Genomic DNA, 13,705 nt, shown 5'->3' with positions numbered 1-13,705 from the left:
TTCTGTTGTAGTTTGAAAAATGTGTGTAGTTTGAAAAGGTCTAGCTTATCTTCACTGCTTTGAGTTAAATAACTAGCTTTTTCATTGTATATGCAGAAATATGGTCAACTTGAAGAATATCTCAATTTTGCGGATTACTTTCAAGATGAGAAGTTTGACTGAATTGTAATACATTTCCTTCAGAGAAGATTTTATAAATTCCTGTAAATGTGAAGATCATGAACCTTGTTTCACTGTACTATGTGGCATTTTATATGTTTTTTGTGTATCTTCAAGCAAAATATCTTGTTTAAAACATGTTCATTTAATTTCTCATGAAATGGCACTCTATATCTGATAAAACTTTTATCTGCTGTACATGGAAAACAAGCTTAATAATTATTAAGCCCATAAATGTATTTTAAAGTTATCTAACAATGCCTTTATTACAGATGACTATCAAGTGAATGAGCTAATCATGTTCTGTCGGTTTAGTAGAAATATATTGTATTTTAAAATATTTAGCCTAACATCTATATATACTTAATGTTGAATATCTGTTCGGGTCTATTTGTTATCCTTTTACAGTATTAAATGGTTTTCTTCACTAATATATTTTTTATTACTATCATCTAAACTGCCATAGAAGAAACCTCAATGTATCTATTCAGTAAAGTCCCCTTGCTTCATAATCAGACTGTTGCTTTTCTGTTCCAAATAGAGGAGTGCTTTATGCTTTTTCTAAAGTTTTCCTTAAAAATGAATTTCGGGCCTCTGAGAGTCTTTCAAACCTCACATTCAAGAAAAATTTCATGATCTGTATTTTCATACTTTATGTTATTTCTTTTTTTTCTGTTCAGTTTTGTGTAAATATTAATGATTAATATATATTTTATTTTTACCCGTAACTTTCCCAATATATGCATGTATGTTAGGGTCTGAAGATTCCAGAGACAAGTTCAGCTAAAAACACTTTAAAAATATATTTTGGTATCTGCATTACTTTGCACATCTTCATTTTCCCAGAGTATAATAAACAGTTGAAGAGTGAACAAATGGACCCTGTCTATTCCATCTTTAATTCTCAATAATGGTATTCTAAAAGGATCTCTTGTACTGTGGAATTTTAGATTCTTTTTCTTACTGGAAGTCTTAATTGAACCTCGCTTCATCTATTAATGAGATTCACAGCATGGACCTCAATGTATGTATATGCATTATAAATATCTACATTTTGATAAATCCTTACATGGAGATTAGTTCATACTTTCTGTAATTCATTTTCTGTAATTATCCCTATTATTATTTTAAACAAACTGGATTTTAAAGACTCACAAAGTGGTGAGAATACTGATGCTGATGTTTAATAAAAAATGCATACATTTTTCAAAAGTGTGAGATAAACATTTTGGTCATACATCTATATTCATTTTATTTCTCTGGAACATGGAGGAATAGTCCTTAACTCCAGGAAATAAAAATTAAGCCATAGTTAAAAGGTGAAGATGAAAGGACTCAGTTCAAAAAGAATCAAGACAGAATTATACAAATGATAGTCAAGGTGAGGAAGATGAAGGATCATGAATGATTTGTTAAAAGAAGGCCAGAGAAAATGATCTTTAAAGTTTCTCTGATGACTGTGGAAGCACCACTTTGCATTTGACACATGACAAGCTTGAGATAGTGAACGAGGAAAAGGACTTCAACCTGAAAATTGTAAAACTTTTATTATTTTTAACTGTATGCAATAATTCATAAAATTAAGGCACTAATAATTCCAGGTACTTACAATAGTAGCTTATGTAATTCTGGGTCAGGCCCATTGTTGGCTTGAATTGGTCTTTTCCAGTTAGAACAGCTGATTGTTGATCACAAAATGCATACAGGTAGTTTTTCTGATGTCTGGGGATATTACAACCAAGCATGCTATTTTAGTGGATGTTTGGAAGATACAAGAAGCTTTTAAGTACAAAGTACATGGTAACACCAAAAGTGACAAAGATACAGGCTCTTAGGAGTGGAAAATTAGTATGGTTTAGGGGACCCAAACAAATAGTTTTATAAGAAAATACAAATGTCAAAAAATAGAATTAACCTTAACTGCTATTGTGACATACTGTATTATATTATCACCAATATCACTGATCCAGTTATAACACTAAAAATAGGTTGCAAGCTTATAAATCTCACATGACAATGTTTTTAAATCTGGGCAGTTATTTCTGTAGTATTAGTTAATATAGCATTTGATAGCTGTGTATGATGAAGATATGAGTAAGGTGAAAATAGAAAAGTAAAAGAGAAGTCATGATTGAAAACTAAACAGAAGTTTTGGGGAAATGAGAGAAGGCATACAACCATAAAACAGGAAAAATGAATGGGGGGATAGTTATTTCATAATTGAGTATAGTTAACTAGGTTTCCTAACTTTGTACACTCATATTCAAGTGAGTAGTTGTATCTACTGCTCATTCCTTGCAGGTATTATGGGGCTTGTTTACCATGAGTGTGGACTGGGGGATAGTTGCACTCCTTGAGCTACTATGAGAGTAGTTTGACTTCCTTGTAATTCTTTTCACACTTGATTTTTTTTATTTCTTACATACATGACAATAGTGGAATGCATTACAATCATAATTATCCATTCACAGCACAGTTTTTTGTAACTCTGTATACAAAGTATGTTCATGCCAAATTATGCCATTATACATGAGTTCTCATTATTTTTTTGCATTACAATTCTTAATACACCTTTATACCACAATTTACCATATCTCTGTTAGTATATAAGGTATGTTGACACCAAATTCATATCTTCATACATGTATTTTGTATAATGATGAGGGTCTCCTTCCACCATCTATGCTATTCCCCTTCTCCCTCCCTTTCCCTCCCACCCCTGTTCCCTATCTAGAGGTAATCTTCCTCCCATACTCTCCCTCCCTACCCCATTTTGAGTCACTCCCCTTATATCAGAGAAGACACTGGGCATTTGTTTTTTTGGGATTGACTAAAAAAAAAGATGGTTAGATGCCACGAAGTAGGTGGCAATGCCCTAACTGTATGCATGTTGTCAGGTCCCAGAGCCTCTTCCATCCTTGTCAAGGGGCGTTCTAACCTTCTCTCTTTTCATACAACACTCACACTTGATTTTAAGGCAGCAAGCCTGATGGGTAAGAGCATAGGTTTAAAGTCAGTCTTGAGTTGAGTCCTTGTTATATGAACTGGAGATTAATTTTATAAGCCTCAGTTTTCTCACAAATGGGGTTAATAATAGCTGTCTCTCAGGATTGCAAATCAAGGGAGATCATTTATATGAAGTGCTGCATAAGTGATGTGAGTAGAAATGAAGAGTCGATAATAAATGACATCTTGAAATCAATGGCTATGCTGTATAAGGGTAAATGTATGCAAAAGACATTCCAAAGAAATGTCCCATACCACTGGAATATAGTATGAATATGTGCTTATATTATGAAACTTTGCTTCCCAAACTTTTAAGATATGTCTGTGTATAGCATAGTTCAGTTTATTACCCAATGCATACATGTACTGAAATATCTAAGCTACCCCATAAATATATAAATTTTTGCATTCATTTATGTGTCATTTGAAATAAATTTATAAATCACTTTGATCTTTTAATTTATATCATTAGGGATAGCTTATTTGACCAAGAATTCCATGCTATTAATCAAAACCTATGTTACTGAAGGGTGATGGAGTGAACAGTAAGATTTAAACTTAAATATTATAATTTTTCTTTTATCAGGCATGATTGCTGAATGTCAAATACCCATATAACAGTGAAAGAAGATATTGTCTAATGAATACAACTTTTAAAAAATCAAATATAAAATGATCAAAACTCTTTCACATTTAATGACACCTCATGGCAGAGTTCGCCATTCAAATTTTGTTTATTTAACAAAGATATATTCCTGCCTTCCTTCACATGAATAAAAAGGAAATTAGCCTTGAATGGGGCAGACAGAAATATATCCCCATGAAAAGCTAAATGTTTTATAGCTGAGTATCCCTAATTCAAAAATACAAAATCTGAAATGCTTCTAAAAATCTGAAACTTTCTGAGTACCAACATGATGAATTTTTGGAGCATTTCAAATGTTTACCTTGGGGATATTCAATTGGTATAATCTATACACATATTCCAAAATCTGAAAAACTCAAAAAACCAAAACACTTATAGTATCCAAGTATTTTAACCTGTATTCTATCAGAGTATACTTGCCTCCACTCCTAACCTAACATTTGTAAAAATAAAACGAACTACAGTAGGTCAGTCTATGGGGAACTAAACTGAACAAATCCAGTCTTGAAATGTTTGCATTTATTTTGACCATCCATTTCTGTCCAGGGCTCAGTTTGAAGCAGGATCATGTTACTGAAATGCCAGAGTTGGTTTAAATTAATGAAGCTCCTCTGCTTGAGAACTCAAATCCAATGACATCCAAATTAGTCCTCCTAGATTATTTTTGGTTCCAACTTCCAATATTGTACTTACCTTAATTTACCCTCCATAATTAATTGACAAGCAGAATCCACTATACGGCTGGCTAAAAACAGGATTATCTACTATTGAGGAGAAAATGTTCTTTGTAAGAGATCTATTTGGTTTGTGTTATTAAACTTGAAAGTCATCTGGTACACGTTGATTTTCTTCATTGTAAATCAGATAGCTATAGAAAAGTCTTGCCTCGCATTTGGTTGTCATAAGCAATCTTAAATTTTTAAAGAAAAAAACACTTTTTTTCCTTCTAGAACTGGTATTAGTAATTTCATCATCCGCATAAGGATTTTATTTATCCATATTGATATGCTTTGACCACCCAGATAAACCACCCAGAGAGACACAGAAAGGAGGCAGACACTACACCTGCATGCCCTTAACGATTTCCCTTCTCTCTACACCCCTCCCAAACACATTCGCCAACTTCCTTACTAATGAACATTTCCTCAACGCTTACCGAGTTCTCGCTAGGGTGCTCAGTGGTATCATTTACAACATATTGAAAGATGAAAATGATATCCTCAGAGGGGCATAATGTAGATCTGAAAGGGAAAATACATTCCCTGGCCGGGAATTTCTTAAACATTTAGAGAGAGTGAAATAGTTGCATAGGGGTTGGGGAATTTCCCCAGTCTTCCCCGCATCACCAAGTCTGAGGCTGGGCTGAGCGAAGTCTGTTTGAGATGCGCAGCTTTGGGATTTACCTCTTCAGCCACTGGGAGGCCCTCTGCGTTCCCCTTTCCCCGGTGCCTGGCTGCGATTACTCACTTGAGTAGTGGCACCAGCCTTCCACCAGGGAGCCTCGAGCGAGCTCTCCCGCCCTCCCCCCCCAGCCCCCCCACCCCGCGGCTTGCTGGCTCTCTCTTTCTCCCTCTCTGTCTCACTCTCTCTCTTTCTCTCCCTCTCCTATCGGAGCACAATGAAAGCCTGTGTATCGCCTGTGTATCGCCGTGACTCCGGGCGGGAGCCAGTGTCAGCAAGCGGCTAACAACAGACGAGAAAGAGAAAGGAAAATACAAGCTACTTTTTTTTTTTCCATCTATAAAGCGGAGCAATACAAGAGATAGAACCACATTGCTTATTGCGAGTCCAGACCCTCAGATCCACTGGCCGGGATGGAATGTACAAAAGTGGACAGAAAAGTGGCTGGACATGACTCGGTGCAATTTGCTGGAAGTTTGTAAGTTTGACCATCGTTTGTAAATTACTCTCGGAAGAGTTTGTGTCTCTTGATACTGTATGAGGATAGAGCCGGGGGTGAGGAATAGAACCGTAAGCGGGAAAGAAAATATGTGTCGAAGGATCTCTCTCAGTGGCTAGCCACTTCAGATTGCTTTCATTTAAAGCTAGGAAACCTTAGAGGGAATGAGGATTTTGCCGGTGATTGGATTAGCAGAAGAAAAAAGCATGGTCCCAAAGTCCAATTACTGACATTGTTAACGATTGAAAAGCTGTCTCCTTTTGGGAGAAGACAACATCCTACAGCACCCCAAGGAGGAGATAACATTGGAGCAAAGAGAAAGAGAGGAAAAAAATCAAAAGCCAAAAGACCGTTGCCCTTGATTTTTGCACATTTTGAACATTGACTTCAAAACGTTCTGAAACAGCACTGTTTTTGTTTTGTGTGTGTGTGTGTGTGTGTGTGTGTGTGTGTGTTTAACCTGAAAAAAAGTAAAGGCTGCCGGTTACATACACCATGGTAGAAATGTATTTCTCTGCAGATACCTCTCCATAATTTTCTGAAACAACTCCTTGCGGGGAGTCCAGCTCTCTATTAATACCTCTCTCCATTCCTTTTTCTGTGTGTTTCTGTCTCTTGCTTGACAATCCCTGAATTCTTGAACTAACCCCCAGATTTTGTGATTACAAAGTACCTAGTGGCTCTTGTCAGCTTCTTGAGGTGTGTGGGGGGGGGGAATTCACCAACTCTATCCAACTTCTCCAGAGCTGTCAAATGCAATTAGAGTAAGTTGATCAGGGTTTGTTTCCAACTTATCCTCTCCAGTTGGTCTCCATTCTTTTCTCCCCACCCTCTTTTTACTAACTCCCCTCCCCCACACCTTCTCTACTGCTCCCCCCACCTCTGAAGACCTCTATTCATGTGGCCCTGAACACTGAGTTCACATTGTCAAAAACAGATTTGCCTGCAATAGACAACACAGTAGCCTCTTTACACCTCATCATCCCAGAGGCAGCAATCATTGTGTCCAATAAGATGGGGGACACAGCGCCCCCGCAGGCCCCCGCAGGAGGGCTAGGGGGGCCTTCTGGGGCGGGGCTCCTAGGAGGGGGCTCAGTCACCCCGAGGGTGCACAGTGCTATCGTGGAGCGCCTGCGGGCTCGGATTGCTGTCTGCCGCCAGCACCACCTGAGCTGTGAAGGACGCTATGAACGTGGTAGGGCCGAGAGCTCAGACCGTGAAAGGGAGAGCACCTTGCAGCTCTTGAGCCTTGTACAGCATGGCCAGGGAGCAAGGAAGGCTGGCAAACACACCAAGGCCAATGCCACCGCTGCCACCACTTCAGCCCCTCCACCGCCCCCTGCTGCCCCTCCTACGGCTTCCCAAGCAGCAGCAACAGCAGCCCCACCGCCCCCACCAGACTATCACCATCACCACCAGCAGCATCTGTTGAACAGTAGCAATAATGGTGGCGGTGGTAGGATAAATGGAGAGCAGCAGCCACCAGCTTCAACCCCAGGGGACCAGAGGAACTCAGCCCTGATTGCGGTAAGGCACCTGGTTTTCTCATGCTTCTGGCTGTGGTCATGTGACCTTTTGTGAAGGTAGAGGTTGACTTGGCCTCGTGCAGAATGGATGGCAGTAAAGAAGGCCAAGATGTCACTGATGACCTCAAAGGCCACTGAGTGTGTTGTCTGTGTGCTTTTGTACTCTTACTCATCAGATCCCACCAATGCTTGTGCATGGATTTTCTACCACCTGTAGAATATTCCTTAACTGATAAGAAGTCCTACTTCTCCAGAGGCTCTCTGGGGTTCAGGACTTTTAAAAGAAGAGGCTGCAGCCAAGGAAGGCCCTGTGTCAAAGCTCATCCTGCTTTGGCTAGCCAGTTCTAATTAGGCCCAACAAGCCATTCTTCAGCCTGGAGGCATTTATCAGCTCAACTGACCTTTATCAAAGCCTTTGCCTTCTTGCCCGTTTCCCCTCCTTCCTTTGAAGTGTCCCTTCTTTTGGGTGAAGAGAACATAAATAAGCACTTGTAATACAGAACAAGTTCCCTGAGTACTCATTCAAAAAAGTTAAAAAATGGGGGAATAGATCCCAAAGATAGACTAGTGAAGGATGTTCTTAGAAGGCCTACTCCCTGACTTCCTGTGGACCCCATCCCACTTCCCACCTAGCTTCTTTTCTAGACACTCTGATCAAGCAGTGCTAACTCAGAACATTCGGGGAAGTGGGAAGGAAGTGCACTTCATTCTGGGAAGTGCCTTCTCTTTACCCACTCCTTGTGGCTGCATATCAAACCCAAAAGTTCTGATTAAGTTTCTGACTGGAAGTGTTCCCTCACAGGCACAGACACACCCCACCCAGAAGGAGGATCCCTTGAATCATTGATTTTTTGGTCCCAGTCCTGGTCAGGTGACTGCCTGCCTGAGATGTGCTGCCTTCCCCTAGTGTTGCTGGGCCAGTAGCAATTGGATAGAAAGTGGTATATCCTATGCTGCCCTGTAGCCCTGCGAGCTTCCCCCCTGAATTTCATGGGGCTCCTGAAGTTCTGTGTCTGCTCATGGCACAGCTTTAGGTTCCCTAAGCCAGCTTGGGTGTAAAGCAGAAATAGGAAATGGCCTTGTTAGCCCAAAAGTACTCAGAAAGCCCATAAAACCTGATGGTACTGTGTCAATGTCTCCTCCTGAGAAACTGGAAAATGAGCTGTGGGGACTGGACATCCTCCAGCCAGGCCCCTGGGGTATTTCTTTTCGGTTCCCCCTTATTCCTACCCTAAGTCTGTGATGGGGAGATTTTGTGGATCTGGGAGTCACGATGCTCTTCTCCCCCTCCATACAAACATTTTACTTGGGATAACCAAAAGTACAACTCTTCAACACCAGCTTCAGACAGAAAAATAACTACCTGTAGTGAAACTGCCCAGTGTTTAGTGTTTTATCCCTGAAAGCAGTTAGCTTGTGAGGTTCTGTTGGAGCTTCAAGTCCTGATTTCCTTTCTCTACCACCTGCTCCATTGCACTTCTCCCTGGAATTCCCCAATAGAGCAGTGGGAGTTTGTTTTGTGAAAGAGAGATGCTAGGATGAAGGAGGAAGGCAAAGAATTACTCGAATGGCAAGAAGAATGAAGTTTGTATGTATGTGTGTGTCACCAGCATCTGCAGCCAAAAGAAACTAAATGCCTTGATTGTCCCCAGTAAATTTATAATCTGTCTGCAAGTCTCCCAATAATACAGTTTTGTGTGCTTCACAGTCTCCTGTTAAGTGTTTCTAGGATGATACTGACAGCAAGGCACCCAGGCCAGCCCTGAAAGGGGAAAGCTGATCTGTCCTGTATGTCAAGACAAGAGGATCTACAAAAGGGCCACAGGGGCTTTTCCTCAGGGCCTTCAAATACATGCCTCTGAAAGGAACCTGGCATGTCTGCTCATAGCCTTGGGTGCTTTGGGTTTGGGTTGTTTTGTTTGTTTATTTTTTTGCTTTTGTCCAACTTGGAAGTAAGATGAGGCCTTCTCTTTTTCTTGAGTGCTTTGGGATGTGAAATGAAACCAATTTCAGTGGTTATTGTAGCTTTACAATAGCAATATCCATGTTGGCAGAGAAGAGAGGAAATAACATCTGGCCTTTCTCCACTAAAGAGCTAAGCCTGCAGAAGCCAAAGGTGTTTGTTTTGCCACCTCTGCTCTCTCCTCTGCCCTCCAACCATCTCCTAATATATTCATTCCCTTGGAGTGGTTCCCTTTCCAAGTGTAGTGATGATGTGGGAGGTTTGACATTAAGTTAGAAAGGAAAAGAGCAACTTATTTCAAAATGGTGTTCTTCATTGAAACTGTGGGATTGCAAAGGTTGATCCACAGCTCCCCTTTTGGTTATTGGAAATTCCCTCTCCATTATAGCTTCTAAATTTGGCACTTTATTACTCAGCCTGGTACTCGGAGATGGTGATGCAAGTGCTGTATTAACCTGATAACATTGTGTCTGACAGGAGGCCTGGGCATTAGGGAGTGATTCACCAGGCCCATTACACCAGCAGGTCTCACTTCAAGCAGGCTTCTCTTATTTTCAAAGACACTGTTGATCTAAAGGTCTTTGCCCAGAATGAGTGTCAGAATTCTTTCTTAATTTTATGGCAACTGTGTCCATACCCAGATTTATGTGATCTGGGTGTGCTGAATGTATCTCTTTAATAGTGAATTTGTATGCTTTAAGTGGCCATAAATGTCCTTTGGAGAAAAGGAGAGAATATTGATCATCTAAAATCAAATAAGTGCTATGTCCTCAGATGAACGCTCTGTATCCCACATACCTTCTAGTACAATGCCTTGTATATAGTGAATAATGTTTGCTGAATGAAGGTGAAAGGATTAGTTCTGTTCAGTGGGATAGTGTTGACTTTGAGGTGTGTTCTACTGCGGAGAATATTTAATTTCTGAATCTTTTCAATAGCCTAAGTTTCGAGAATAATGCGAGAATAACCTCTAAGTCAGTTCTAATTCTGTCCACATTGAAAGCCTAATTCTGCAGCCCTTACTCAGCCAGTTTCTTCATTTAGCTCAAGTACATGTTCAGGGGAAGCCCCACTGCTGCAGAGACTACAGGAACAGGGCCTTTTAGAGAGCTGGTATTGTAGGGCTTTGAGCAAATCTGTATTTCTAACCACTTGGAGGAGGCTTTCAGCACTAAATCATTTTCTAGTGAAGTATGTTTGAATCTTTGAATGAACTGTGAAACTGAATAATTGCTGGTCCATGGAACAGTAAGGTTAGCACTTCCATGGTACATTATTAATCTTTCCCTTTTTCCTGAGACAAGCTCTTTTTTCTATTGTATAGATTGTGTTGCTAGGATGGGTAGATAAGTGGTTCTAAGTCGTCTTTGGCTTCAGAGATTATCTTTTCTCTAATGTGGTGTGGGGGAAAGAAAGCAGATCAAACAAGGGACCTGTGGCTCTTGAATTTGTGTCTGCTTGATCCTTAACCAGCTGGGTAATCTAGGACAAGTCACTTAGCAGTCATCTGTAAAACAGAGAGAACTAGAATCCTGCTCTAGCTTGTTGAGAGAAGCAAATGAAGATATGTTTCTGAATGAGCTTGAGAAAAAAATAACTGCCCTACAAAAGTGCAAGACATCTTCACTAATATTACTACTAATAAACTACTGAACGATGAATAATAATACCAGTTTTTTCAGGGTTTAAAAGTATCTCAGCTCTCAAGTTGTCTGTTTTAAGTGGTGAAATGACTTTTATTGTAGAGGGATCGGTATTCCAAATTTAGTGCTATCAAGTTAAAACTGAGATATCAGTTTACTTAAGTGTTCTTGAAGTCCCAGGAAATTCCACTTCTAATGTGTGATACTGTGAAAGTCTGGGGCATTTTTGAATGCATGTACTTCACAGGCCCCTGCATGGGCCTGAGAAGTTTAGGAAAAGTGTAGCCCCCAGAGCTCTCAGGAATATTAGAAAAGTCACTTACACAAATGGCATGGGAAAGTTAAATATTTTGTCAACAATAGTCTAAAATGTTAATTGTTAGCTTAAGAAAGTCAAACAAGTTAAATCATTGCCAGAGTTCCCTGGTTGTTTTAAACTGATAATAATCAAGTTTCCAATTGACAACTCAAAAGTTGAGAGCTGTAAGTTGGGGGCCAGATCTGCGTGTCTGTGGCTGTGTGCATGATAAATGTCCTGCCCAGGACAGTGATAGGAGTGTTTACATTATTTATATATGCAGCCATCATTTCCTGACCTATTTTTGTTCTGTTTTCCAGAACAAAGTAATAAAGGGAGAGTTCTTATGTATTCAGGACCTCACCACTTATGTCAAGTAAATATAAGATCTCACAAAGGCAAAGAGTTCAAGTGGAGAGAAGTTGGTACCATGCTTTATCAAAAATTGACAGAGAGCTTGCTCCGACAGCAAGGCAATGTCCTGTAAACCAAGATGTCTTTGCTTGTTTAGATCAATATTTGTTTATAGAAGTCATCTGCTTTCTTTGAAATAATGTCATTGCTAAGTGATGCTCATCAAATTTCAGCTTCCCTATTCCTAAAATCATTTTTAAATACCAAGATGTTGAAACATGCATAAGTTTTCAAATGGTCTTATACCTAACAATTAAATATGACTAAGAGAGTGGCCATTATCCAGTTTTTGTTTTCATTTTTGTTCATGTTTGTTCTTAGCACTGTTATTTAATCTCAAAAAGCCTAAGAGGAAATCTGAAAAAATCAAAAACAAAAAATCACCCACTTCTGCTATGCTGGCAGATAACCCTTTCTCAGTGGATTCTATTACTTCCTTGTCCTTTAATCCAGTCCTTCACATACATTCACGTTCATAGGCAGGGCCATGTTTAATGAAAACAACTCTAAATTTTCCTTCTGCTTCTTCATGCTAATTTTCCTCACACTCCAGAAGGCTCTATGGAAGAATGATGGGAAATACAGAAAAAGACAGTCCCTGCTTGATGGGAAATACAGATAAAGACAGTCCCTGCTTACTGTAAGTCCAGTGGAGAAATCAAGACCACCTTAACAAAGGAATACCGAATATGCTAACTAGGTAGAACAGACCAAACTGATATAGAAAGAGAAAGAGAGGAACAAATGCTTATTTAGTTCTAGAATATACAGGTCACCCTTTTCCACATTTTATGTCATGCATGCAAAAACCAGGTGAGTAGGCAACATTTGTTCTATTTTATAAATAAGGACACTTAAGGCTTAGTGATAAAGTAAATGGAAGAATTTATTTTGTTTTTTTATTTTTATGTGGTACTGAGGATCAAACCCAGGGTTTTGCACATGCTTTACCGGTGAGCCACAACCTCAGCCCTAAATGGAAGAATTTAAAGCACAGGTTTTATAGTTAGCAACCCATGTTCCAATCCCTACTTCACACCTCTTGCTGCATGAATTTGGAAAAATGATTTTTTGTTCCTGTTTGGACATCATCATCTGCATCTGTAAAGTTAATGCTGTTTAACAAAGTCAATATAGTGTTTGATACTTAATAGCTGCATAAAACATGAGCACCTACTACTATTAGTAGTTGTAGGAAAGAGATTACAATCCAGGTCAGGCAAAGCTTTTAGAAGAATGCAGAACACCAGCAGGGCCTGGAAGAATGTGGAGAATGCTAAAGGTAGAATGGGGGTGTAAAATATGGGCATGCAAGGAGGTGTGAAAATTAAGGTTTGGGGGGAACAGAGAGTGATAAGCATGGCTGACGCTGTGGTTGGGTATGAGTAGGGAAGGGAACAGGTGAGGTGATCCACTTCCTAGAGGGTTTCAGGGTATGGCAAGAGCAAATCAGAAGCCCTGGTAAATGGTGAAGCACAAAAGGCTCAGAGGAGTCAGCAGCTATGAAGCAATAATAATCCTTCATGTACTTGAAGACGTGTATTACATTTCCCCTCCAGCAGCCTCTTCTCACAGCGCACTGCCTAAGTGTTCTGTACTACCTATCTTCAAGTCCCTAGAGCTGCTTAATGCCTTGCTATTTACACACTTCTCCCATTCATGGTGAGTTATATACAGGATGACATGGCCTTTGGCACTGAAAGGAGATGGTTTCAGAAGCACACTAGTTAGACACAGAAGAGAAACTAAAAGAAGCAGAACCAGCTACCTCTCTGCTTAGGCTTATTGGCCCTTCTGTGCAAATAAGAATTGCTCTGCTGATAAAGGTTTATTTTCTTGATGTGTAAACTGATCTTACTAACCAATGAGTTTCCTTGCATATCAACTTGGAAAATGTCTTTTCATTAAAAAGAAAAAAAAAAGATGAACAGAAATTTATGAGAAGCCACATCTCCAGATGGTCTTTGAGATTTACTTACTTATTTACTTGCTGTTAATACAGATGTGTTACAGATCTTTTACATGCCCTAAGGCTCATTCAGATATTGAAGGAGAGTCAGATTTCCACCATTTGGTCCTTGTTTACTAGACATAGAGAAGGGACCCTGTGACATAGATGGCAAAGGAAAAAAACCAACAACTCTTTCGCT

The 13,705-nt window shown here is 39.6% G+C and overlaps 2 protein-coding genes and 1 non-coding gene across 7 annotated transcripts in view; 2 read left to right on the top strand and 1 right to left on the bottom strand.

The window, feature by feature from the left end:
• The window catches only part of Ccdc82 (coiled-coil domain containing 82), a 32,658-nt gene extending 31,623 nt beyond the window's left edge, over window positions 1–1,035 (top strand). For all 4 annotated transcript variants that reach the window (XM_005338015.5, XM_021735082.3, XM_021735083.3 and 1 more), the window contains one exon: window positions 97–1,035. In XM_005338015.5, coding sequence (XP_005338072.1) covers window positions 97–162 — 66 coding nt within the window. In that variant the 3' untranslated portion in view covers window positions 163–1,035. The remainder of the gene's footprint in view (window positions 1–96) is intronic.
• Window positions 1,036–2,993: 1,958 nt separating this feature from the next.
• LOC120890198 (U6atac minor spliceosomal RNA) lies at window positions 2,994–3,119 on the bottom strand. The gene has a single exon (XR_005734440.1). It is a non-coding gene; the product is annotated as a U6atac minor spliceosomal RNA (small nuclear RNA).
• Window positions 3,120–5,333: 2,214 nt separating this feature from the next.
• Window positions 5,334–13,705, top strand: part of Maml2 (mastermind like transcriptional coactivator 2) — a 326,047-nt gene continuing 317,675 nt past the window's right edge. The window contains exon 1 of one of the 2 annotated variants that reach the window (XM_078046901.1): window positions 5,334–7,238. In XM_078046901.1, the coding sequence (XP_077903027.1) occupies window positions 6,726–7,238 (513 nt within the window). In that variant the 5' untranslated portion in view covers window positions 5,334–6,725. The remainder of the gene's footprint in view (window positions 7,239–13,705) is intronic. The other variant, XM_005338016.5, reaches the window with a different exon arrangement.

The sequence above is a fragment of the Ictidomys tridecemlineatus genome, chromosome 4, assembly GCF_052094955.1.
Source record: "Ictidomys tridecemlineatus isolate mIctTri1 chromosome 4, mIctTri1.hap1, whole genome shotgun sequence".
NCBI lineage: Eukaryota > Metazoa > Chordata > Mammalia > Rodentia > Sciuridae > Ictidomys > Ictidomys tridecemlineatus.
The sequence above is the reverse complement of the archived record's forward strand: the minus strand, read 5'-3'. Positions and strand labels throughout refer to the sequence as shown.